Source organism: Mchenga conophoros, linkage group LG22 (genome assembly GCF_057382185.1).
Source record: "Mchenga conophoros isolate Kocher_MC1m ecotype Shallow Benthic linkage group LG22, M_conophoros_male_GT1.1, whole genome shotgun sequence".
In the NCBI taxonomy this organism is placed as follows: domain Eukaryota; kingdom Metazoa; phylum Chordata; class Actinopteri; order Cichliformes; family Cichlidae; genus Mchenga; species Mchenga conophoros.
Window position 1 is genome coordinate 14,078,254 of NC_140546.1, and position 26,917 is coordinate 14,105,170.

Genomic DNA, 26,917 nt, shown 5'->3' on the forward strand with positions numbered 1-26,917 from the left:
AGCATATTTTCCAGTGTGTGTTACCTTCATTTAAGGCTAGAAAAGTAGCATTAATAGTTTTTGATTGTATATATATATATATATTTTTTTCTTTCTTTTTTTTTTTTTGCCTGTCCCGTTTGGCTCTTTTGCCATCAGAATTGTTGTCTAAAGGCAAAGAAAGATGCCCAACGGATTTACTTTACCAAACTGACCATCCCAGCCTTGCCGTAATGGTCCATTTGATTCACCTTTTATTGTTTATTTTATTTTCACTTACTGAATACGGGACAGACTTGACTGGGGGAAAGAAGGGGAGAAAGAAAGAGGGAAAGAGAAACAGCTGAGAAGAGGGACGGGGGAGAAGGGCAAAAGACAAAAACCAACAGAACGGGCAGAGAAAAAAAAATGCATATATCGATCACCTGGATCACCTGCTGAGAAAGAAAAAAGAAAGCAAGCAGAAGAGAACAAGAGTAATAGAATAAACAACATCACAATGATATATGGGAATATGACAGTAAATACTAAATGTTAAACATTATTGTGCAGTACATAAGATCAACAGAACACAGTGTGCTTTGAGGTAGGAGCCAAAAAGGGTGTAGTTTGTGGGTGTGATCACCCGTGTGTACACCTGTGAGCATGGACGCGCTTGTTTTTTGTTTTTTTAAAAGGTTCCTTCATGTAATAATCTGCTAGAGGGTGTGGGGGGGCCACAGCCCCGTCCTCCAGGGCATGAAGCAGGTATGGAGGAGATCAAAACTCCAGACATCCAGAGGCCCCCAGAACACAAGAGACCAAGGAAGACCAACAGAGGGGCAGCTGCGCCACTGTCCCGGAAAGAGCTGAGGAGAGTCCCAGATGAGGGCTCACTCAGCAGCCGCGGAGCAGAAGCCAGGGGGAGTTGCAGTGACGCGCCCGTGAGCTCCGCCGGCAGCCAGCTGCGCCTGAGTGACCGAGCCCCAGGCCGAGAGGCCGGGGGCACCCCACCTCCGAAGTGGCCCGAGCGAGCCCCAGGCTCCAGGCCCCGATAAGCGGCCGCCAAGGAGTGAGCCGGTGTGTACCTGGACGCCCATCCCCGGACACAAAGAACCACCAACGCACCGATGTCTGAGGGGGTCCGCCACTGGCAGGGGAAGTGGTGGTAGGGGGAGATAGGCCTCCAAACCTTGGAGGGCCTGAGATGTCCCCAGAGAGGTGGCGCCTGACACCCAACCTGACATATAGACACAGACATACAGGCACACACAGACACAAACATCCATTCCCACCCTCATGCTCTCATATGCACTTACTCCACACTCAACCAAACGTGGAGACAGACATAAAGAGACGCTGTACACACGATCACACTCCCCAAGCGTACTCTACAAACCGGGTCTAGGTGCCCCCGCCCCTGGAGGGGGGAACTGCACCCAGACCCAGGTGGTGTTTCCCTTTTCCCTGCGGTGGGGGGAGGCAGACCGCCCCGACTCCGCAGCAGCAGGAAGGCTCCACACTCCAGACCGCAGTCGGACGGCCAACTCCTCCTCCTAGTCCTAGCCCCCCTGCTCCAGCAGGTCGCAGAGAACGGGGGTGAGAGAAGACTCCGAACCTCCCTCCACCCGCTCATTGTAATGTTGATGCATGTGTGTTCTAAGGTGCATTTAAAACCCAGGAGGGCTTGGAGCTACCTGCCAGAGAGCAGCAGGTAAGTTTTTGATTGTAAAATGAAGTATCTCAAATAAAAAACCCAAAGTTAAACAAAGTATGACAGCAGCCGAGAGCATTAAAAAGCACAGCAAACAGAGAGCATAGTAACGTTTTTAATAATGATTTCTATACAAAAATTCCTTTGATACAGATAATTTCTGAGCAGATCAGAATTCCTTTCTCAGTATAAAAAACAAAAATTCAGCTTTTATAACATATAGACAGTGACTGGATGTTCCAGTTTGGAGTCCTTAATACATCTCTGCATTCCTTTTATTCTCTTTGTCTTATTAAACAGACTTCCTTTTTCAGTTTAGAGTCCTCTGAGTAAAATGCCCCCCTCTCTCAAACACACACCTACCTCTGTATATCTCAGTTTCCTTTCTCCTTTCAGAATGATTTTGCTGTCTTTATTTTACATTTCATAGTCCTTGAGATATGAAATCAGCTATCCCTGCAGATTAGTTCTTTGGATGTTTTTCCCTCTACTTCTTTGCCGTGAATAATTTCCACTTCTTGCCAGAGGTTCTATTAGCACCCTGAATGTTGCTTCATTCAGTTCATTGGACTTTGATCCAAGACCACCTGGCCATTTCGAAAAACAAGGCAGGTGCAGGAGATCTTAGTGTCTTAATATTTGGTCAGTCTTTCCCCATTTTTAATACATTTGCAGTCTGTTTATTTCCTATACCTGAAATTTTAAAAACAAATAAGACACAACATATATATAGTTTGGTGTGCATAGATGTTTATAAAGTGCAAATAGTATTTGGTAAAAAAAAAAAAAGAAAAAAAAAGCTTTATAATGTGAGCGCCCTTTTTGTTTAGGACTTAATCCAGAATATGTAAGTCCACCTCTGGAAACAGTTCACTTTCATCTACATTTCAAATGCCTCCACTCATATTCCTTTTCCCCTCAGCAGCTCGATAAAAATGCCTCAGTCACCCTGCAGGGGGCAGTGTTTCTGTTAAGCGTTTACTTTTCATCCACTACAAAGATTTCTTCAGGGATTTTCTCCTCTGAGTCAGAGCAATCTGACAGCTTGTCCAGGTACTCCATGCCATTGAAGCGCTCAGCAACACAATGGGCGGTGAGACGGGCCTCCGGGTCGTGGTCCCAGCAGTCCTCAATGGAGGCACACAACATCTGGATGCCCTGCATGAGGAGAACAGGCTCACAGTTAGTCAATATAATTGACTTTGGGGCAATGCAACTTAACTCAAACTGAAGCTATGAATGTGCATTTATGCATTTTCAACTGTGTGTTTATCCATATGCACCTCTGTATCAGTACTTTTATAAAGGACTTTTGATGCATTTCTATTGGAGAAACTAGCATTGAGAGTTATTCTTTCTGAAGGACCATTTTGCAAGGAGAATAATATGCAATTCTTTGAACATAAATGTTGCAGCTGCTTCATCTTGTGTACAGCTTCACTTTAAAATATGGAGACACTAGGTGCCACCAGTAGCTAGACACAGAGCTCATTTTAATGTTGTAGATATCACAACAATCCTATTTAAAGAAGAGCAAAACAAAGCGAGAGACAGTGTGTGACAATGCGCTGTGGCAGCTTGAATGGATGAATCTTTTCATTGTGACATACATAGTAAAGCATAAATAAATAAGCTGTGCAGAAGGGAGACGGTTTTAAACCCTCTTGCATTCTACTTTTATTTTCTACATAGCGAACTGCTGAGTACAGCAGCATGAATGTCCTCCAGGAGACACACTGAAAATTTGTGCAGCTATCTCCAAATCTAAACAACACTGTCTCGTTCTTTATGACAGTTTCCCTTTGTTTGGAACAACTATAAACACTTCTGATTTAAAACTTGGCTGCCAATGTGGAAAATAAAGTTTATTTATGGTTTTTTTTTTTTTGTATCTTAGAGAATTTATTGATCCCCTACTATGATTTATTCGTTAACATGGCCACTTTAAGTTTTCTTCGTAGGAAAAGAAACTATATTAACATTTTAAAATAATAAAAATATAAAATGTGAAAGGGGCCACATTCATGAGTAGGTCATAGTTTGCATATACAGACTTTTAACCATGTAAACTTTGCAAACCCTAGTTTAAACACAGTGTGGATATTGCAAGGGACAGCCTGCGTCAGTAATGTTCTCACTATTGGAATTAGGTGAGGGTGAGCAGAGAATGGACACAGTGAATACATCACACCATTACCTGCACTGTTCTCACAGCAGTGTGAAGGATCTGGAATACTGAAGACTGTTTAAAGTAGGTGTTCCATTCTCATTTCTGTGTTTGGCCCGTAGTGATTAATCCCAAATAATCAATGTTATTTTTTTATATTTTATGTTTGCTGTGCTTTGTTTTTAATATCCATCCATCCATCCATCTTCATCCGCTTATCCGAGGTCGGGTCGCGGGGGTAGCAGCCTAAGCAAAGAGGTCCAGACCTCCCTCTCCCCAGCCACCTCCTCCAGCTTGTCCGGGGGAATACCAAGGCGTTCCCAGGCCAGCCGAGAGATATAATCTCTCCAGCGTGTCCTGGGTCTGCCCCGGGGCCTCCTCCCGGTGGGACATGCCTGGAACACCTCGCCCAGGAGGCGCCCAGGGGGCATCCTTGCCAGATGCCCGAACCACCTCAGCTGGCTCCTTTCGATGTGGAGCAGCAGCTGCTCTACTCTGAGCCCCTCCCGGATGGCCGAACTTCTCACCCTATCTCTAAGGGAGAGGCCAGCCACCCTTCGGAGGAAGCTCATTTCCGCCGCTTGTATCCGCGATCTCTGTTTTTAATATCAGCTGATTTTGTGGTTACAAACGAGGCATTTATAAATTTCATTTCTTACCGAGTGGTTGGTCCAGCTGTTGGGGATCTCAGGTCTTCCTCTGTCCCTGAGGACGCTGTCCTTCATGCTCTCTACACACGGGTGTTCTCTCAGGTTTCCAAACGGTGGCTCGTATGCTTTCACGTCTGCATGTGAACACACAGAAACAACAGGTGGGTTCAGAGAATTAGCCTGTGCACAGCTCAAGATGGTAAGTTTAGGCTTTTACACCTGCCGAGAGCAGGGCAAAACAACTTTGAAACAGATCACATCTGACAGATGAAGTTCTGTGGAATAGAGAGAAAGATCAGATGGAGGTGCCCCACAGCACACACATCAATAACACCTCTCAAAGGATTCACTGTGCGCTCTAAATTGAAACTGTAGGATGCAAACTTTAAATAGCACTGAAGCGGCACAAACAACTGAAGAACCCTAAGCTGTTGATAGAGGGGCCATGGGCGAGATTTTCTGAAGAGAAACACTATCGTCACATTTTTAGCCTTACTGTCGATGAGTTTAAAGAAACCTCAGCAACAATGCTCTGGCTTTGTGTCAGCTCTCTTACACAACAATTCCAGAGTGCTTGTCAAAGGCCACTTACCAGTTGTGTTTACTTAGGGCAAAATTTCAAAGCAGGTCTGCAGGAAACAGCCTGAGAGCTATGAGTCAACAGTTTCCGAAAAAAATATATCGTATGAATTCCAATTCCTCTTTGTTTGAAGTTTGGATTCCTCAGCCGCAACACTGAATTACACTGAAGTTAAAACCTAGCTCAAGCTAATTATCAGTCATTAAAAGATGGACTAGCAAAATTAACAGATTTTATAATGGATACAAATTCAGACTGAGAGAATAAAGTGAAAAAGAGATGCATATTAATAAACTATATAACAAAGTCACTGTGGAGTCTGACTGTGATCCCTGGCATACGTGGCAAATAGTTGTCAGAATTAAAACAGTTTCTACTTTTCTCACCTACAAAGACAGAGTCGTCGTTAAAAACAACGAACACATTTTACAATGCATCCTGGCTGTGTGAAAGTTACAATGTACTATTAAACAACAGTGGTAAATTCTTGTAAATACTCAGGAAGTTTCAAAAGAATAATTTTGAACAGGAACAAAAAACTGATGACCAGCAGCGATAACATGGGCAAGTATGGCTGCCCGTGAAACTGTCTGACGAGTGTTTATTTATGATGTGACTGCTGATAGAAGCAGCAGAATGAAGTGTATAGGGCTGCACTCTCTGCTTAGACTCAGAAAAATGTTGCAAAACTAAGCAGAGAGCAATTTGAGTTTAGATGGATAATGATCCAAAGCACACTGCAACAGTAACCCAAGAATTTCTCAAGGAAAGAAACAGGATATTCCTCAAGGGTCAAGTCAGTCACCTGATCTCAACCCAATGGAGCATGCTTTTCAGTTACTGAAGACCAGACCTAATGCAGAAAGACCCACAAACAAGCAGTAACTGGAAGCGGCTGCAGTAAAGATGTAGCAGAGCATCTCAAGGGAGGAAACAGAGCATTTGGTGATATCCGTGTTCTCTAGACGTCAGTCAGTCATTGACTACAACGGCTCCAGTCAATGCAATATTTTTGTTAGACTCCTTGCATTAAAGCTAAAGGTCTGCACAGTTTGATGTAAAAACCACTGTGGGGGTGGCATGCAGAGGCAAAATGACAAATGCGCGTCACGGTTCCCTTATGGACCCAAATATACTGTGGCTATATTTCTGTCAGTGATACTGCAGCTGCTGTTTAATGTCACACAGCTGAAATACAGAACAATGGCTTTTACAGGCCAGTAAGAATCTAGCAGAACCACTTTAATTTATACTTCATTGTAGCAGAGGCATTTTGTGGTATAAAAATATAGATATTTATACACACATACATATTTTCTAACAATAAAATAGAATACAATCCCTGTAATGAACTGCTGGCTATTAAATCTGTCACTGGAAACACAGAGATTTCAAATGTACTGAATTAAAAAAAAAAAGAAAAAAAAGCACAATGCAGATTTGTCCTGCATCTTCTCATGTAAATCTCAGAGTTTACGTAACAGTGCAGAACAAAGCTGTGTCAGCTGTCGGCGGGTTCTGAGGTTGCCTCTTCAGTCATAAGGCCAACATGTTGTTGCTGAGAGTAAAACAATATTTTGTATGTGAATTATTATGAAAAAAAGGTAAGAAATATATAAAAGCTGTTTGTAGCTTTTTAAAATAAACTACTGGAACACATAATCCTCACATAAGCATGTTGTTTGTACTGTTTGATGATCGTGATGACGTTTTATTTCTTTTTAAACACGTTAAAAAGAAAAGATCGCAGGGAGTTATGCAACCTACAGACAGGAATTGGAGGATTCTGGGACACAGACTACTGCAAAAAAAAAAAAAAAAAAAAGTTCTTTACAGTCTGGAACTCAACATTACTGCAAGCAAAGTACTTCTGGTTTGTTATTCAAGCTTAAACACAAACCCAGTCAACCATTTTTAAGAGAAAAGGAGACAGATGTTGTTTGTTTTGTTGTGACAGGTCCAGGGAGTGTATAACTGTGTTCTAGACAGCAAACCCACTTTGGAAAGTGTCAGCAAACATGCTCGTGTGCTCATCTCCAAACAATGCTTCTCGAGTATAGGACTTGTACTACTTCATAAACAAAGTGTGTATTCCAGGACAAACAGATTTGCCCAATCTGGCTCTAAAGGCAAAGATGTTTATTAAAAGGTAAACCTTAAATTAAACTGCAGTGGCAGAAGAGGCTTCTGAAAGCACAATACAGTGCGAGTGAGGACTGCTGGGGTTTGCAAAAGTCACACATTGCACACTGACAAGATTTCCTCCAAAGCTATTTAACAACTTCAGCACAGTAACAATGAGGAACTTACACTATATGTCCGACAGCTGACATGTAGTGATGTGGATTTTGCAATGCTAGCACATATTTCCTCCTTAATGTCTATTTTCCAGCCCACTTGTCCGCCATGGCAGTCGAAAGTGTATGTGCATATGCAGCCAAGAGAAATGTAGTCATTTTTCTTTCCTACTGCAAACAAGGAAAAACTCTTGATGAATGGCATCGTTTTGAAGCTTTGTAATTTACATCCGTCACACTGCACTTTTGTTCTCGTAGATTGACCACCTGCTCCCCTACGCACATCCCAAACTCACCAGTCTTAGTTGGCATACTGAAATACTAACCTCACACAGGTCTGCTTAGAAATCAGTCAGCACAAGCATTTCACATTTTGTTTGATAGTCTTTCTCTGCTGCCCTTCCAAGTGAACAATTTTTTGTCTAATTATAGCTTAAATAAAATATAAACACTGAAAATAAGAAGAGAAATCCTGTCACCTAAACACATAAATAATACAGCAAAAGCGATCCAAACAGTTTCCCCATGTATTTGGAAATAAATTAGTAATGTGATCGCAACAACTGTGTCAGCTTCCCCAAGTCTGTCTGAGTCTGGAACAACAGCTTGACTAATCTACTCCCAGCCGCTGCTGGTTTTCATTAGTTTGCGGTGGCTCCAACACTTGTTTTCTGTTGTTAAACTCAAGCATTACAGATGTATGCATGAACATTACTCATTAGCAGAGCTTAATTTTAGGGCATATGGCACCGACTTGCCCTGGAAGCTTACCCTACCATTAACTGCAGCTGATACATTCCCTAACCATCGACTAACCCCATTAAGTAAAACCAAAAAAATATTTTAGCCCGCTTTGTATGCAGCTTCAGGGAACGGAAATTGGCTGCACGTATTTTGACCCTATTTCATCCTCAATCAAGTCTAAAATTTGTTCCTAAATGCGCGTTGTGGCAGCCCCCCCACCACACGCATTAGACCCTCCAGTTCTGAAGGGTTTGATGGTCTGACATCTGGAGAGCAGCTGCCCTAACCTTTCCTCCTCTCCAGTCAAGCTCAACCTCTCCCCTCAGGGAATGGAGGCATTTTTTTTTCGTCTGCAGCTCCACATTCGACACCACTCCGCTATTATCCTCCTACTTTGCCCCACCCGCTCGAGGAACGCCCTCACAATCTTTCCAAGACCTAAATCTGGACCAGCTAAATTATACAGCAGAGGCATTTTAAGGAACAGACACTCAGATAAAAAGATCTGAGCCTGGAATCTGACTTTTCCTTCTCTTGGAGGTGTGCTGATCTCTCCGTTTCCCCCCTTGCTCTAACCCTTCCCTCAGTCTTGGAAGATAAAGAAGGTAAAGTGATGGTTTGTGCCTGGCTGGCTGTCGACAGACAGTTTTTTTCCTCTTGTCTGGCAGATCTCAGATCAGACCACGGCCTCAGGAGCCGTGACAGAGCAGCCCTGTGCCTGCCTGCAGTGATCAGACATCTTCCTTACATTCACACAGGCAGGTGGCATCAGAGACAAGAGGAAAAAGCAGGGCATCACCCTAGTCATTATACTGATGCCCTGGGATGTGTCACTCTGAATTTATGAGTGTGGGTTCACATCTGCTCATATTTTGTCTCAGGAAGGTAAGATCTCAGGGAGTCATAAGTGACTCACCGACCTCCAGGGAAAACGTGGCAACTTCATAGTAAAAAAACAGCAGCAGGAAAGCAAGCAACTCTTGAGTGTACTTTGTAAACACATCAGCTTTGCTCTCATGCTGCTCTGCTCCAGAATCAATACCAGATCTCAGCCAGCACACTATCTGCAAGGAGATTTTTAGCTGCCAGTAAGGGAAAACCAAATTACACCATCTCATTTGTGCAGCTTATTCTTTCCACCTTTCTCATCGTCTATCAAGGTGAGAGCTTAGCTTTGTTTGTACAGTGATTTAATCTCTGAACAGGAAAACGTCTCCTTCAGTTTCAGTCCTGATGAACTACAGACCTCACCCTTTTACACTTCTCCAAGAAATGCCAAGTCTGAAAAATGGGGACAGAGATATGTGAAACACAGGAAAATGTGAACTAACCGAGTGGCTTCTATCTTTAGTCTAGAGGTGGGACGGGAACCTTGCGCTTCCTTTCCCGAGTAAATTTACACTGGCCTGTCCTGTCTTGTCTGTGCCTGCATGAGTAAAGCTTCACGGCTGCCTATGGTGTGTTGCACTGCAGTGGGAGACTAATTAACTGCTGCCTCACCTACCTGTGTCTCAGAAGAAAGAGACTGAGAGAGACGGGAGGAAAAAATGTAGCGTAACTGAGTTGAAAGTGCCAGATTTAGAAACGGGGAATGGTCGAGTGTATCTGGGCAGGACAAAAATGTGTTTTGGCATAACGTTTAATTCTGTATACAGTGTTTAGGTTAGCTAAACCTAAACTAATGCAAAGTAAGGGAATGAAGGACTTAATCTGACATGCATGTAACGGATGGAGGGAAACGCAGGATAAACAAATGAAGATGTTGTTCGCGCAGATTTCCTGAAATCCCTCAAGAGGAAACCAAATGAAGCCAGAGTGAACCTGGATCTGTTTAGTGCATCTTTACTCATCTCTATATACTGCCTGTCCTGATCTCAAGAGACATTAACCACTAAATGTCCTAATATAAACCACACTTGCAAAGTTAAAATCTCTCTAAAAAAAACCTGCGTCTTGGGACTGTGCTCTTTGCAAAGCAGGAAATACTCTGTTTTCTTTTCAAATGTGTACCCACAGGGCACTCACGTTGTTGCAGTTTGGAAGGAAAAGCAAGAGGAATTGTGGGTCACTTGCTCATGTTTTTGCTTCAGAGGACTCATGGGCAGAATAACTGCACGATACACTTCAAGGAAGCCCCCTGGGGAGGGAGGGGAGGGAGGTTAGTGGGGGCAAAACAGGAAAACTCAGAAGCAGAAGTGTTCATGCCCAAACCCGGCATTCAACCACTGCTGTGACACAATGGAGACAGGAGCAGTCTCAGAAACAAACAGGACCACAGAGACACAAAAGGAAGCAAAAACAAATAACCTTCTGTCGACATGAAATACTGCACTGTACTGGCTTCAGATAATCAACCACTTCTATTATTTGCACATACCTCGACCTTGTTTTGCTGCAGAGTGACAAACACGAGTAACGGTACATTAGTAAAGTGAAGGCTGATCCTTGAGGCTTCTACAAGATGGATTGTGGCTTTGACACTTTTAGATTTTCTTCCCACCATGACTAATGGGTCAACGAATGCTCACACATAAGTCCTGTCACACAGCTAATAAGTGAACTCACAGTGGAGTTGGTCACTTGGTGCTTGTATTGCTCAGAGGTCAAACAAGCTTTTACAGTATTTCTGAGGATATTTACACAGCCTCTAAAGGGAATTTCATCAATCAGTGCTTCTATTGGTTTCCTATACTTGCAGTGACCCGAGCTAATTTACCAACGAAATTGATGGTTATCTCCGCAAAGGTTAGAGGGAGTGTTAAACGTGTGTAGAGTACACTACGTTGATAGTCAGGAAGACAGAATATTGGGTTTAAAACAAGTACTGAGAAAGCGTGACAGAAAATAACAAGTGAGATGTAAAGTGTCAAATAGTACGCTCGCATTTAGTACATAAACAAGAGTGAAAAAGTTATTTTTTCTCTAAATGTTGAACTATTCTCAAGTAGCCTGTGTTTCAGGAACTAGATGCATAGCATAGAGCCTTTCTTCTGCATTTCCTGTGTGATATGGTTAAACCGACTCTGGCAAGAAACCAATGCTTTTTTCTCACCGACATCTTAAGTATTCCTCTCAAAACACACATTAAAGCTAAACTCTATTTACATAATCATTCACTGATGTTCTATATCATCAATAATTAATTTTACGGCTAAATCATCAGTTTATGTAAGGTTGTTTAATCTATTCAAAACATTTGGATAAAGCCAGTGCAGGCTTTTCATAACTCGTGTTCAGACTTCATTTTATTGACGGTGGGGAAAAAGTCATCTCTCCTTTCAAAAAAAAAAGCAGGACTAAGAGCCATCATGCGCTACTGGATTACTGGAAGAGTCCTTTTTGACCAGGATATGTCCTTCAGCGTGCACAGTAAACAAATATGTACTGTTGCTTTCTTTCATCTGTGCAATATCACTAAAACTACAAACATCCTGTCTCAGAGTAATGGTAAAAAAATAAAAAACAGTTCATGCATTTTTAACTTCTAGGCTGGACTATGGTAATTCATCATTATCAGGCTGATCTAAAAGCTCCCTGAAAAGCCTTCAGTTGATGCAGCGAGAGTAGACCATATTTCTTTCATATTAGCTTGTCTTCATTGGCTCTCTGTTTAATCCAGAATTAAATTTAAAATCCTTCTCCTCACATACTTCAATAATCAGTCCCTGTTACATCTTAAAGATCTCATACCATCATATTATCCTAATAGAGGACTTCACTCTCAGACTGCCGGCCTACGTGAGTTCTTAGGAAGTTTAAAAGTAGAACGGGAGGGAGAGCCTTCAGCTATCAGGCCCCTTTCCTGTGGAGCCAGCTTCTAGTTGGAGCTATATCAAATGACCTTGAACCGTCCCTCAGTTAAGGTGCCATAGGCTCAGGCTGCTGGGGGAAGGCTTCACATTATGCACACTGCACGTCCTCTCCACTCCCCACGTGTTTATGGATCATTGTGGCATGTTGCTATCGCTTCTTTTGTGCTGTGTTCCGTCTCCCTGCACACCCCTTTTTGCTTTTCGTTTCCCCCCCTCAGCAACAAACAATAAACAACATTGGCATTTCTTTGGGAATTTTAACTGAAGCGATCGTTCTACAGCACAGCGTGTTAACTGATTAACATAGAGCATAGAAGGACTTCATGATCTCACCTCCGACTGCACTACACCTTGAGATGATCTCCCACAGTACGAGAGCCATGGAATAAACATCTGCTTGTTTGAAAGACTCAATGTTTTCTAGGTTGATTCTGGACTCCAACACCTCGGGGGCCATGTACCTGGCAGTGCCCACCTGTGGAAATACAAATAGAGAGCGACACAGATTAATAATCGTCTTTGACCGTAGTTGCAAATGCACAATATTGTTATGCACGATTTAAATATAGAGGTACATCTAAGGGAAGGTGGCGAACCACTTTTTTTTTTTATCTGCTAAAACAGCAATCGTTTTGTTGAAAACTGCTCGTTAAACAGTAGCTGCATTAATCGAGCGACAGGTAGTGATTTTGTCCTGTGTGCTCTAAGAGATCAAATCACATTTATCTACATGAGAAAAAAAGTTGATGTAGAAAATAATTAGAAAAAAAGGGCACCACTGAGCTCATCAAAACCTTGCTTGTCTTCACATAATTACCATCCTTGAAAATGTGTCCACTGGAGCTTCCTCCTAATGCATTAGGGGCATCACAGTGCATTAGGTGTGCTGTGTGGCAAAGGGTGAGCCCTTTTCATAACAAGCCATTTTCATAACAGAGTGTAAATTGTCTCTGGCCTATTACGTCTTTGTAATGAGTCCATTAAGAATCAATCAAGCCTGTTTGTCTTGTGACTATGATAAAACAACAACAACCCAAGAGCACTTACAGCAGTATTTCTATCAGTATTATCCTTCTGGGGACAAGATGGAGTGAGTGCCATATATATACACACACAATGTCCTGAAGTTGTGAGGGTAAGAAAATGAAAGGTTTGATATATAGCTTGGCTCTTTTCAAAGTCTGACAAATATCCCAGAAGAATTATACGACAGGGCTTAGAGTGGTTTGTGTTTGGGGCACTGGCAAAGTTGATGATGTCTGAAGTGATTGACAGCCAAGTGAAAACAATCGATCGCCCAAAATTTAGTCTTAGGTAAGCCTTACCTGCCCACTGTTGGCCAGCTCATCCACAGACAGAGAGTTGTCCAGCCGAAGCGCAAGGCCAAAATCACACAGGCAGCAGGTCAAGTCATTTTTCACCAGTATGTTGGAGCTCTTAATGTCCCTGTGCGCGATAGGCACCTTGGAGCGACCGCAGGGGGTGCGGTCGCTGTGAAGGTGTGCCACTCCACGGGCTAGCGAACCTCCGAGCAGCCACAGGTCATGCAAGCTGATAATATTATGAGTCAGGTACTCCTGGAGATTCCCTCGTGGATGATAAGCTGTGATCAGCCAGTACTGTCTCGGCTCCTTCCTCTCCTCTGCTGTCAGGAAGTGAAGCACATTCTCATGCCTCAAATCCGCATCTGAGAAAATGTCCTTCTCGTTCTTCCAGGATGGATACTCCTCGTGTGAGAAAATTTTAATTGCTACAGTCTCAAAGCCCTGCTCCACGCTAACAGAGGAGCCCTGCTTCAGCTTGGCTTTGTAAACTTCTGCAAAGCGCCCTTTTCCAACCTGCACGTCCAGCTCGATGGGCAGCAGCTCAGTGTTGTGATTGAGGCTGTTGGCGTGCGTGGAGCTGCTGTCTTCTTCTATAATGACGAGTGGGTCGATTTCCAGCAGAGAATCTTTCTTGTGTCCGCAGTGGCCACTGCGCTGGCGGCACACACGGTAAAAGTAGAAGAAAGTGATGACCACGGTAGCCATAACCAGGAGAGGCACCAGGCTTACTAAGATAACAGCCATCACCTGTGGTTCCGTGGGCCCTAAAGGTCAAAGAATCAGCACGTGTTAATGAAGATAGTGTGAGGTTAAGATGCAGAACAGACAACCAGTTTAAAAGTCACTTTAAATCTGTGAGAGTAGTAACTGTGTTTCTTTTTTTTCTTTTTTTTTTAAACTACAACACCCACAATATGAAGACATAAAACACTAAATTACTTTGTGGCAGATTGTATCAGCACTTAGCTACAAGTAAAGTAATCAGAAGACAAGAGAAACCCGACGCTTCTTTGAGGAATGTTTATCAGGATCAGAGCTAAAGTTAGATTCTCAGCCACAAATGTAAACTGCTCCAAACCCTGACCCAGTCAAGCACGATCTCATGTCTGATTCTTATAATTTGGGAGGTGGTGTGTCTGGTAGCTGCTTTGGTTTTGGCAAACAGTGAGAGTTTATGCTTGTGCTGTGTTTATAGTCCAGTTTTTAAAGCTGCAGCAATAGAAGAAGATCTATAAAAAGTAGATCACCAGACATAAAACACTAAACAAGAAAACCTCAAATGGTCCCCAGTATGAAGCGCTCTAAATTTAGTCATTTATAAGTTGTGTTGCTAAAGCAAATGCCACACTTTATTTAGCTGTCTAGCTTACATTTGAGTTGCATAACACGTGTAGGCAAGAGTATCACGTGTGCATTATTTTTCAAGAAATACCTGGCAAACAATTTTAGGAGCAAGTGTAAATGCGCGGAGCAGAGTCAGGCATCTAACCGACAGCTGAGTTGAGCCCTCGACTTCTCTCTAATTTTTTTTTTTTTCTGAACAGGAAACCACATGTCTGAAATCTTCTACAGGGCCTCAGACAGACTGTTTGTTTTGATTTTTGTGGAGTGAGAAGCTATTTCTCACAACAAACCTGTCACTGTGCCTCCAAACTCCTCCGGGCTTTAGACAAAATCCTTACTTGTTGTGTGAATTATTGAAAGTGCAGAAGTAATGCTACATTTAAGGTCTGGAGATGCTGTGAAAAACAGTGTTATTGAGAATTATCTTTAAGTTCAAAGTGTGAAATACTGCATACACAAGGGTAGAATCTTTAGAGGGAAAAAGGCTTTAAGAAATACTCTTGCTGGTGGGAAGTAGATCCATACTACTCACATACCTGCCTGTTAAATATGATGCTTCAGATATGCTTAGCTTAGCATAACATAACGACTGGAAACCATCGAAAACAGTGGTACCTATCATCTTAAATAAAGCTTTAAAGTTGTACTTGTTTATTTGTTTACACACCATTCAGTCACAGCATTAAACCCACTGACAGGTGAAGTGAATAACATTGATCGTCTTGTTACGTCTTGTTCGATTCTGGCATTCACATGGGTGTTACTCTGACAAACCACCCGCTCACATTCAATATAACAACTGACGTACCTTGTTTTCACTCAAGCTAGGTCTCATTTCGTAACATTGCCGTTCCCAGTAGGCTTTGTTAATGTGTTTCTGATAATAGGGTGGGAAATACCATTAGCTTGCTTCTCAAGGCAGCTGTATACCAGTATGAAGAGAGGGAAAACTGCAAGCAAAAGCTGAATCGTTAAATGGTGCTTTGTTCAACAGGTTCAAATTGGCATTATTGCCCTGTTGTTCAAGCTCATCTGCAGTGCCTTTACTACAGAACTTACCCACTTTAGTCACTGAGAACTTCCAAAGAGCACACAGACATTCCCAACAGTGAGAAAATATGTTTCCATGACGTGCTTTGCTCCGCGCAGATGCTTTCAATTTGGCTTTCGGTGCAGAGCCAGGTCTCGGAAATGTACCTTAGTGTTATTACTGCCGGGACACCGTAGTCAAAATACATCTTATTCCAGGGCCAATGTTGTAACTGGAGTCTAGAAGCCAGTGTCTACATGATCTCCTAAAGCTGTTTGCAATTATGCATCTGGAGAGCATCCCAGTGCACACATGTTGGCACTCATGCACGACAAACTGATAAAAAATTCTGACGTTATCATGTTATCCTCACAAATGAAAGAATAAATACTTCCACTTCTAAGATGTTAAATGAATCTTCCTCCACTTTAAAAAGAAATGAAAGATAGAGGGAGTAAAACTTAAAAATCAGATCAAATAACTGGTGTGCAATATGTAAGGTATGACTCTCCCAGTGATGAACTCTGAAAACTATTTCCAGGCAGGGGTGTAGCACAGAACTCTGAGCCCCACTCAAAAGCACTCTCTGCAGGAACCCTTCCTTTCTCATATCGCTCATCCATCATTGTGTGTGTGTGTTTTTTTAAATAGATAATTGAGCCAACAACTTTACAAGAACCTGTAGGGGTCCTTAGAGTACCACTTACGTCCATAACGCTGCACATGTTAAAATGGACACACACTTCTTAGCGTGCTGTCGTCTACAATAACTTGAACATCTAGAATTGAATGTTCATGATTCTAATGTCATAAAGACATTTGAAATACCAACCCTATAGTCTTCTAACACTTACATTAAGAAAATGCCGAGACTACTATGCTGCATAATAAAGACCGTTGTATTACGAACATGTTTTTTCCACCCACCCCCCCACCCCAAAGAAAATGTTTTCTTAACATCCTGCGTAATTATAAGAAATCTCTCTTCATCCTCCCCCCCGCTCTCTTCACTTCCTCTATCACATCTTCTTCCTCACTATCTGCCACACAGACTTCTAGAAGAATGATGCGTGCAGGATTGATATCAGCCTCTAAACCTGCTCACAGCCAAACACCGTTTTCAGCCTGTGCGGTGCTAAAGGCACATCAGGCGTCAAACCAGGTCATCAGGGCACACCAAAATAACTTGAAGCTTATTTGTGTTTACAAAACCAACACTATAATTACACTATAATAACACTATATAACAAAAATATGAGTCATAGTGATTTTCTTGTCTTGTTCCTTTGATGTTATCAAAGACAAACAGAGATGTCATGTGGTTACTCTCGGCTGCTCCCTTGTCACAGTGGGTCGCTGTTTAATTTGGCAGAGTGTTTGCAGTGGATTCCTAATGCAATCCCACAAGGGATGTTTTATTGGCTGGAATTTAAACAGAGACATTTGGCTTGCAAAACTAATGTGTAAACCACTACTCTAAGGAGCAAACACCATGCATGACATAATAATGTTTACACTGTTTGTCGATGTGCTGCCTGACACTGTTTCATTATAACTAGCAAAATAAGTTTGTTTTTTTCCCTTGTGTCGCATCATTTGGAAATGAACCTGCTGCTGCTCAATCGCTCTGGCTCTTTCTGTAATTCAAGGCCGTGGGTTTCATGGTGATAAGCTGTGCTAGGTCTTTTTGGTAGCTATATTGTCACTTAACAGCTGCTGAGAGCTAAACTTTTCTCGACTGGTTAGTTGTGCTCTACTCTCCTTTCTTTTTAAAATAATTTTTTGTAACAGCTGTCTTCCCTCGGTTTGCTTATTTGACCCTCACCTTTCTTGCTATCGATCCTTTGATTTTTGCTTTCTTGGTGAAAAACATGACTCAGTGCACATTATCACCTAGTTAGAGTAAAAATTAACTGTGGTGCAGAATTAAGTTCAGAGCATTTTTCCTCACTTCTAACGAATAAAAGGGGCATCAGAGAGCCTCCGTGTTTATTTGGAATCAAAGTTCAGACACCCACCGAAATGTAGTTATGACACCAATTACTTAGTCATATAATGTCCCTGTTTCCAGCTGCAGCTCTGAAGAGGCTTTAGCCTGCTTTAGTTAATTGTTTGGGTTTTACAGCTTGCAATTTGACCATTTTGGCTTAATTTCACTCTTATCAAACCAATTTCCATTCAGAGCGCTCAGCTATATTCAAAAGGCTCTAAAAATCTACTGCATGGACTTATGTACCAGTGTTGCTAGACTGACAAATTTGCAGCTATTTGTTGCGCATAGTTTAGCATTTAACAATAAAAGATTCAAATATAGCAAAAACAAGTTAAATATTAATAGTGAACTGTCTTCTACCACATTTATTTCATACATTTTGACAAATTGCCAATTTAACTTACTTGGGTCAAAAAAGACGCGCTCATTGCATTCATCCTCAGAGCACGAACAGATGAAGAACTTTGAGCCCATGCCACTCAGCTCTTTCATTTCACACTCGCTGTTGTTGTAGTCCTTTAAGACTAAGCCGTACAGTTTTTCAGCTGGGTTGTGGCACACTGTATCAAAGGTGACGTTGCCATCTTTCTTCCTCCTGAGAAAGAGAAGGCGGATAAACACTTTTTACCAGTCAAGTTTGAGTTCGGGTATTCACTACCTGCTTTTCAAAGATTTGTAACAAAGAGATGATGGCAGACCTACACTATTGTGCGAAAGTCTCAAGTCACCCCTGATTTCTTTATATTTTGCTAGGAAAATGCTAAACAGCTTCAGCGATTTATTGAAATGTGGAGGCCAATCCATGACTGATAGTGTTCCATTGTGCGTTTTTCTGTCGGTATGTTTTTACTGCATCAAATTAGACAAGATCTTCTACTCACTAGCTGAAACACAGCCCCACACCATGATGGCACCTCCACTGTTTTACAGATGGCTTTAGACACTCACTGTTGTACCTCTCTCCTGACCTTCTCCTTACATATTGACAACAATTTCAAACAAAAATGTCAAATTTTGATTTATCTCTCCAGAAGACACGAAAGGCTTCTTTGCAGCGGTCCTTCCACTGAGACCATTTCTTTGCCTCTGATGATGCCCACATCTTTCCAGTTGCACAGCAGGTCATTACAGGATCTTTTCCTATCTCTTAAGAACGTAACTTTTAGATACTGTTCATCTAAATCTAGCTTTTGGCCTGTCACTTCTAATTTTATCCACCATGTGCTCAGTTTCCTCAATTTTTTTATTTTTACAGACACACTGCTCAACATGCTGTGATTGGTCAAGCTTTCAGCTGACATCTCTTTTTAGAAATCACTTGATGATGCAAAAATATTATTTTATTCCTGTCAAACTGTTATGTTTGGTGTTTTTCTTACATTTGGTTAAAGGAAAGAAAACAAATTGTATGTTTGTCGACTGCTAGTACTACAAAGTACTTTCTTCTCGCTCTCTGCTCCCTTTCGGGGTTGCCACAGTGGATCATCAGCCTCCATCTCAACCTATCTTCTTCTGCTACACCAACCCTCTGCATGTCCTCCTTTACTACATAAATCTTATCTACAGTCTTCCTGTTTTCCTCCTGCCTGGCAGGTCCACATTGAAGACCTTTTTCCCAATATTCTCTGGGAATTCTCTGTTCTCTGCACACGTCGAAACCATCTAAACCTTGCCTTTGAAACCACTCGACCCGAGCTGTCCTCTAATGTACTCAATTCTAATTTTATCCGTCGTGGTCACACCCATGGAAAGTCTTAACATCATCAGCTTGGCCTCCTGTCTTTTAGTCAGTGCCACCATCTATAAACCATACATATGCCAGGTCTCATATATAAACCATTCTTTTCACTCTTGCTGCTACCCTTGTGTCACAAATCATCCCTAATACATGTCTCCACCTACTCTATCAAACCTGCACTCTCTTCTTCACCTGTCTTGTGCACTGTCTATTGCTTTAGATGGTTGAGGTATTTAAACTCATATTTCCTTGCACTTTTTACCTTGCACTCATGTAAAAGTTCTTATGTATAGACACAACACCGGTTCATCCCTTTCTGTTAGGCGCCTTTTTTGTGCTTGATTGATTTATAGATAAGTGTTAAATGACTTAAACAACAACCCAAGCACAAAATAAAATCCTCTGAAAATGTTCAGGCACAAGCGCTGAACTGAAGATCAATGAAAAGCAGCTTATGTCCAAAGAAAAGCTCTGTAAGTCTGGAGAACTACTACTCAGGAACACTTGAGTATAACAAAGTTTGGCTTCTTGGAAGCAACATATACAGAAATGAGAGGTGGATCAAGACTTTTGTACAGCCTTAATAATTAGGTGCATAATGCAATGACAAACTTGTAGCTGTAAATGGCAATATTTTTATGTAATATACACACACACAAATGACTAAAACATTGAATTCAAAGTTCTAAGGATGGAGACTTAAATACAAACAACAGAAGAAAAAAATAAAAACTTGGCTCTGTACAAATCAGCATATTTACATTTGGAATTCCTGCTGAGCAGTGCTACCTGGGCGGTTATGAGAGACATTTTAAAGAGGTGCTGCTGTCCACGTGCCATTAGCTTTCTGCTAACCTCAGCTCATAACAAGCCCACTACACTGCGAGTATAATGAGAAACAGCAGCACTGCTTTAAGCTTTTAACACCAATACAAATCTGCTTCCTACTGCTTCTCACAATCAGAGTCAGATTTGATGCTGACGGGTGGTTAGGCGATCACGAGCTGTCATAATCGGGCCGGCTTTTTGGGCAAAATGCTGACGGAGAAAGTGAAAAAAGCAAAAGGTCACACAATGAAGGAGATTTTAGAGCTTCAGGAAGGAAACGACGGCTGATTTGATGAATAAATAAGTAGCCATTGTTCCCCTTATTTCCTAACTTCGCTTTGTGTTTGCATGAAGAGGCGTATAAATATAAAAAGGCACAATAAACGTCAGAAAGTAAAGAACGAAACAAAGAAAAGCTCTTGAGTCTCTTTGCTATAGTTTAATTGTTCATTTACATCCTGAATCATTGCATTAGAATCACAAGGCAGGAAGTTCAGTGGACACTTACCAAATACTGACACACACGTCTTCTTTTTGGGGGCAAATAGATGTAATGCCACACTCCACCTTACAGTTCCCTTTACCCGAGCAGTTAGTTGGCTGTATATCACAAAACTTGCACAGCTTATGTAGCTTCATTATAGAGGCCTCTGGAAAAAAAAAGAGGAAGTGAAAGAGGTAAGATTAAGTTGTGAATTTCATTTCAACAGCCTTAAAAACCTGAAATTTAATCAAAGGACGGAGGTATTTTGGAATTTGTCAGTGTGCAGAAGCTGATATTCCACATAACCACAGGAATATCCAAACAATTTCATACTACAGGGGTGGACACATTTTCCTCCCCCTGTGGGAGCTTAACAAAGCAGAGCAGTGGCATCCACCTCCTTTGGACTTGTTCAGACCTGTATCAGTGAGACACACAGGATTGTGTGAGGAGTGCCTGTGGGTTTGATAATCATCTAAGGAGACAACTGCCAGACAGGCAAGAACAACAAACAGAGGAAACACGGATGAATTTTCTTGCTGAGGGTCTCTAATTTGTCAGCCCGATGAGTCGGCTCCCCATCAAGTAAGGTGTTGTGCCAACACTGCTGATGATTTGTTGATGGAAAAAGAAAGGGGAAAAAAAAACGAGATTATGCATCAGTCTGTGAAGAACAGGAGCGAGAAAGAATTTTATTTCCACAAACAGTCCTAGGATGCAGTTCTGTAATTTATCCTTGCATTGAGGGACGTGATGACAAAAACCCCACCAAAATAAAATCAGAGACAGAAAGGTGAAGAATCTCTTCTCTAGTTTTTAAAAGGAGTTCTGGCTACTACACAAAATTATGAGCGAAAAGAGGATGTTGTGGCTTTAAGATGTGGAAACAGTTTGTAAAGGGGACATTTCAGGTTTACTAGGATTAATAAGGAGAATGATTAAAAAGAAGAAACAATCACGATGTCTGGCAGGATTGAGATGCATGCATTGCATGTGTTACGCAGAGTGGAAACACGTGACTTTGCTGGTTCAGTTAAACCACCTAACCACAGTTCATCTGTATGCTGACTTCACGTGTACAGGAAGTTGAACCTGCTGTTTTCATCAGAGAATTCAACTCACGAACAAACCAAGAGGGAAAACACCGCTTCTGGTACACTGATGTACCTGAAGTTGGTCGATGTCTCAAAATGGCACCGCTGAGGGTTTATCACATGACCAAATAGTAAATAAGTTTTAGAAGGGGAAGTGTAAGTGAAAGCGTGCTTCTTGACATGGTCAGCAAAAAAAAAAGAAAAAAAAAAGTATGCTTTGGGCTTCACACAAGCTTACGAGAAAGGTGCTCTCTGTCAGTGTGTGTGTGCTCTTAACCTGGCACAAGGATCCTACTAAGTCTGTTCCCCCAACACCCAGGCTGCAGGGTGGGGTCAGCAACAGACACGCTGTACAACATGCACCCTGGAAGTGCAGCAAAATTAGATCACTGCCACCGGATGGCTGCGCCTGACAATCAGCAGCAGATGAGGCACTTTCACAAGACCTTATCAGGAAATCGTTGGCTTTTTTTGTTTTGTTTTTGCTTTCAGGGCTTGTCTGCACTGAGAGAGGCCTTCACAAATAAAAAAACAAAATAAACATGAAAATATCACACCTGAACTCCAGACTAAACTACGCCACAGAGCAATTTTAAAAGTCTGCCCAGCGGGCTGGTGAGGTGTTTTGAAGTAAATCAGCACTGAAGGGATAGTCCATGCCTGAGTGCTGTAGGAAGGTGGCTGAGCCTGAGTAATTATATCATTAGAGCAACTCCTCTGAAAGAGCATGTCATTTTAACCCAGGAGGAGGCGGGCAAAGGAAGGGATGAATGGTAGTAATTGTCACCCAGGGCTACATATAATTGCAGAGAGGTGGGGGGAAGGATTAGGAGCAGCCAAAGCCACTTGGTGCCGCTGGGACTGAGTCTGAGACAGATGAAGGTAAAACACTGTCTTCCTTAAGGGGGGGGGCGTTAGACCTGTTAGCACTGTGGCTACACATCAAAGATGCAGATAACCAAAGGAGGCTGGTGACTTACAGCAGGTGATGTCTTCCCAAAGCTATCGCATTCGCACTGATGAAAGTTGCGACAGAGAGACTCACGGAGTCAAGTGTAGCTAATTTACATTTGAGACCACATTAGCAAGTAAAGTGTCCTGAATAAACAAGGCTTCGCACCTGGGTATTTTCTTTTTACGTAGTTTTAGCTAAAAGCTAAAGAAACACCTGTTTGGGGAAAAAAAGCAATTACAGTATCATATTTTTGCCCAATAAATAAATAAGGGTAATCAATTGTCACTTTGTATCACTCCGCTTCTTCTTCACAGAGTCCGCTGAAATAAGTTCCGAAGCTTTGACTACTTTTCTGAGAGTTTAAAGTTCAACTCACCCGCCTCCTCGAGCAGACTACTACCAAAGAGTATCATTCCACACCAAAAAGCGGAAAACCGAAGTAGCTCCATTTAGACTGTGCGCTGCCCTCTTTCTCATTAATTTGCCGAAGCCTTGACAGCGGGTTAATATCGAGTCTCCGCGGACTTTCTTCGGCCCGCCTGTTGCTCCCTTTTAAACGCCTTCACGGCTCCGGGAAGACGAAGGAAAAGAAGCAGATTGGGTAAACACAAGGCAGGACTTACCCTATATGACTCACAGTATGTGCGCATTTCATGAAACAGGAAATCTTCAGAAGGGGTTGGACAGGTTTTTTTCTCTTCTTCTCGTATTCTTTTTTTTTTTTTCTTCTAGGTCAGGCTCATGCGGCTCTGAAGCATGTCATTAAGAGGCTGAAAACCAGCAGAGCAAGACTAGAAATGACACGCTCAAAAAATAGCTTAACCGCCTATAGGCTTTTAAGTCAATGCAAACACCCTTTTACTTCAAAACAGTCACTCGTTGCAGATCTTATTTAGAGGTGTCAGCTTTGAAAGGTAGCTGCTGAGTTCTGTGTTTTGGATTTATTAGAGTGTTACTGCGTTTTACACAATAAAAACTCAGCACATTAAATTCACTTAAATGTCCCCATCCAAGTTTAAAGTTTAAATTGCGTTCCTCTGCTGCTGCATGATTTTGCTGGAGAGGTTCCAGGCCCACGGTTTGTCAAGGATGACATGAGAAGCTGTGAGAGTATCTTTATATCTCACAGTGTTGGTTTTTATTGAAGACACACAGAGGTTAAGTCCACTATAACACCGATAAATTACTGGTCTATTGCCAGGGTTTTGCAGACATGCGTTTGCTTTTGCTTTTCCTCTACATACTTGAGATGTGATGTCAGGTTTCAGTTCTTACCCTGTAACCCTTTGGCTTATAACTCTTTTTCTTTTTTTCCTTTTTTCCGAGCTGTACTTTCTATAACCACCAGCTCAGTGAACTTTATTAGCACCTCTTATATTACTTCTGGCAAGCCGGCTTCAGTGTAGGTGCAGTGTTGAGTTTAAAAAGAAAAAAACATCAGAAGATGCCTCAGAATAATGTTCATCATGTTTTGAGATGGTCTTCAGTGATAGTTGACTGTACATTTTAGGCATACAAATTCTAATACAGCAGGTTTTAATGTACTCTCAAATAGTATGGTGCATTTATTTATTTTTTTCATATTTGCTCTTAGTCAGTGGGTGTGGGTGGGTTTACACAAGTCTGTGCACGTTTTTATTCAAGCCTGCATGGCATTCAGCCACCCGGCACTGCATGATGGGGTCCAAGCCACAAGGTGGAGACCCCACAGCGTTGTGAGGCAGCTCCCCACAGATCATACAAAACCTAAGTAGATCACAACATCCTGCTGAGTGACCACAGCACCCGAACAAAACGCCTTCAGAACTTTATAAATATACTCTGTACCAAACTGTGTGATTTTTATCTGCCTTTGCGCTACAGGAAGCGCAGCACACTCAAGTGTGCCAAGAAAGGCTTATTTACACTTTTAGCCCCCCCTCCCTAAACCTTGCACAAGTTTCTCCATGCACGTCTACCTTTGAATGATTTTTTTTCCTAGTTCATTGCGCAAACACAGATAAACAAGCACCAGGTAAACATACAGGTGCTCGCCGTTCTTGTAAACTTCTCTGGTCAAGTGAAAAGATCAACAGACCAGCCTGATAACAAATCTCTGGATTCATGCCTTGGGATAACACCGGTGGCAAACACGCACTGCATGCATTATAAAAGGCTTTTCAGGGATGTCAGTCTCTTTGCACATCTGTGTCTCTGTAGTTAAAATAATGATAAAAACAAGTGTGGTGTCTTTCCCACACAGGATTTTCTGCATAAAATGTATGCTCATTGCCCACCGGAGGTATTACACAAAAGGAGATGACACACGGGGATATTGATTCATTACTAAGTGCTAAGCTGAGGAGAAGGCAAGTACTCAAAGTGAGGAAGATGCTGAATTGCAGATCGGGTCAGTGAGCCACTTTAATAGGTACACCTATTTAACTACTTGTTTAAAAAATAAATGATTTTTTAACAATATTTTTTCAGCTGTTTGTTAATGGAAATCTCTAATCAGCCAATCACATGGCAGCAACTCAATGCATGTAGACCTGCGCCAAATGAAACACTAAGGTTCAAACCTGAGTATCTGAATGGGTATCAAAAGCGGTTTAAGTGACTGTGAAAGTGGCATGTTTTTTAGCACCAGATGACCTGGTGGGAGTATTTCAGAAGCTGCTGCTCTACTGGGATTTTCCCACATAACAATCTTCTTCTTTTTTGGACTGATACTCACTGAGCCGCAGTTCTCCCAGTGAAAATGCCTTGTTGTTGCCAGAGGTCAGATAAGAAGGCCAGACTTCATTAAGCTGATAAGAAGGCAACAATAACTAAACTAACTACTGGTTACAACCAAGGTTTGCAGAAGAACATTTCTGAACACATGACACATGGGACCTTGGAGTAGATGGGCTATAACAGCAGGAGACCACACTGGGTGCCATTTTTGTCAGCTACGAACAGGAAACAGAGGCTACAATTCACACAGGCGCATCAAAACTGGGCAACAGAAAAATGGAAAACATTTTCCTGCTCTGATGAGTCTCGATTTCTGTTGCAATTTTCAGGAGATAGGGTCACAATTTGTTGTAAACGTGAATCCGTCCTGCCTGGTATCAGTGATTCACACTGCTGCTGGTGGTGGTGCAGCGGTGTAGGGATATTTTTTGACACAATTTAGACCACTTAATACCGACTTAGTATCATTTAACCCCAAAGCCTGCCTAAGTATAGTTTCTGACCATGTCCATCCCTTTAAAACCACAGTATACCTATCTGCTGAAGGCTGTGTCACAAAGATCAAATCATCTCAAACTTTTTTCTTGAACATGACAAGGTTGGTGATTCATAAAAATGCTTTCTAGCCTTTAGGGTGTATGGACTTGTATCTGAACAGATTCCCTACTGCCTCAGCAGAGGAGGTTTAGTCATACTTCTTTGGGGTGTTGTTGGCACAGCAGTTATAAAAGCAAGCAAGCTGCAAGCCACCGACCTCATGCTGTCTGTATATACAACCTACTTTCAGTCAGGACTTTGTTACAGGATAAAATGCTCAAGTTCTGCTTATGCCAAAGGAAAAACTGCAGTCCCATGAGAGCAGCAATGTGTATTTGCACAACAGAAAGAAATTTAATGCAACTTGCAAATTGCTGGTGAGAATAGTGGCAAAAAACTAAAACAATTGAGTCATTTTGAATCAGTATCTTCTTCACTTGAATTGCACATGATTAAGATGCCTGCCTACGCAACGGGAATCTGAAATGTTTCATTAGCTTGTAGATGTCAGCCTGTCAGGTGTCTGCGCCTCAGGATGTGCCTCTTCAATCCTTCAGATGCTACTTTTGCCCCAGAGATCTCAGATCCTCTCTTACAGTATTACAGTCAAACTGCACCAGTTACAGTACAGTGTTGCTTTTTTAGGGTTTCAGGTTTTTTTAAGGATTAAAATGACTGCATACTCCGAGCTAAAGAAGCACTGAGAGTGAGCAGCACTCCCCCATAACTAATGATCTAAATCTGAATGTTGGGTGGGGGTGGGGGTGTTTACTTGCAATTCTGTTAATACATCTTCCTAACTACCAGATAGGCTGTAGTCTGGCACACATGGGGTACACACCAGACTGGTCGCCGGTTCATCGCAGAGCTAACAAAGATAGACACACAAGACATACAGTTCACAGCCACAAACGCACCTACAGCCAATGGACCGTGGAAAATGATGCAA

The 26,917-nt window shown here is 42.0% G+C and overlaps 1 protein-coding gene across 1 annotated transcript; it reads right to left on the reverse strand.

The window, feature by feature from the left end:
• Positions 1–1,773: 1,773 nt before the first annotated feature.
• Positions 1,774–23,360, reverse strand: LOC146549088 (TGF-beta receptor type-2-like). Its single transcript, XM_085261964.1, has 7 exons — positions 23,090–23,360; positions 20,689–20,830; positions 18,019–18,209; positions 13,248–14,011; positions 12,256–12,397; positions 4,499–4,623; positions 1,774–2,830 (listed from the first exon to the last, which is right to left on the reverse strand). Exons 1-7 carry the CDS (start codon positions 23,160–23,162, stop codon positions 2,651–2,653), a joined length of 1,617 nt encoding a protein of 538 aa, XP_085118090.1. The 5' UTR covers positions 23,163–23,360; the 3' UTR covers positions 1,774–2,650.
• Positions 23,361–26,917: the final 3,557 nt, after the last annotated feature.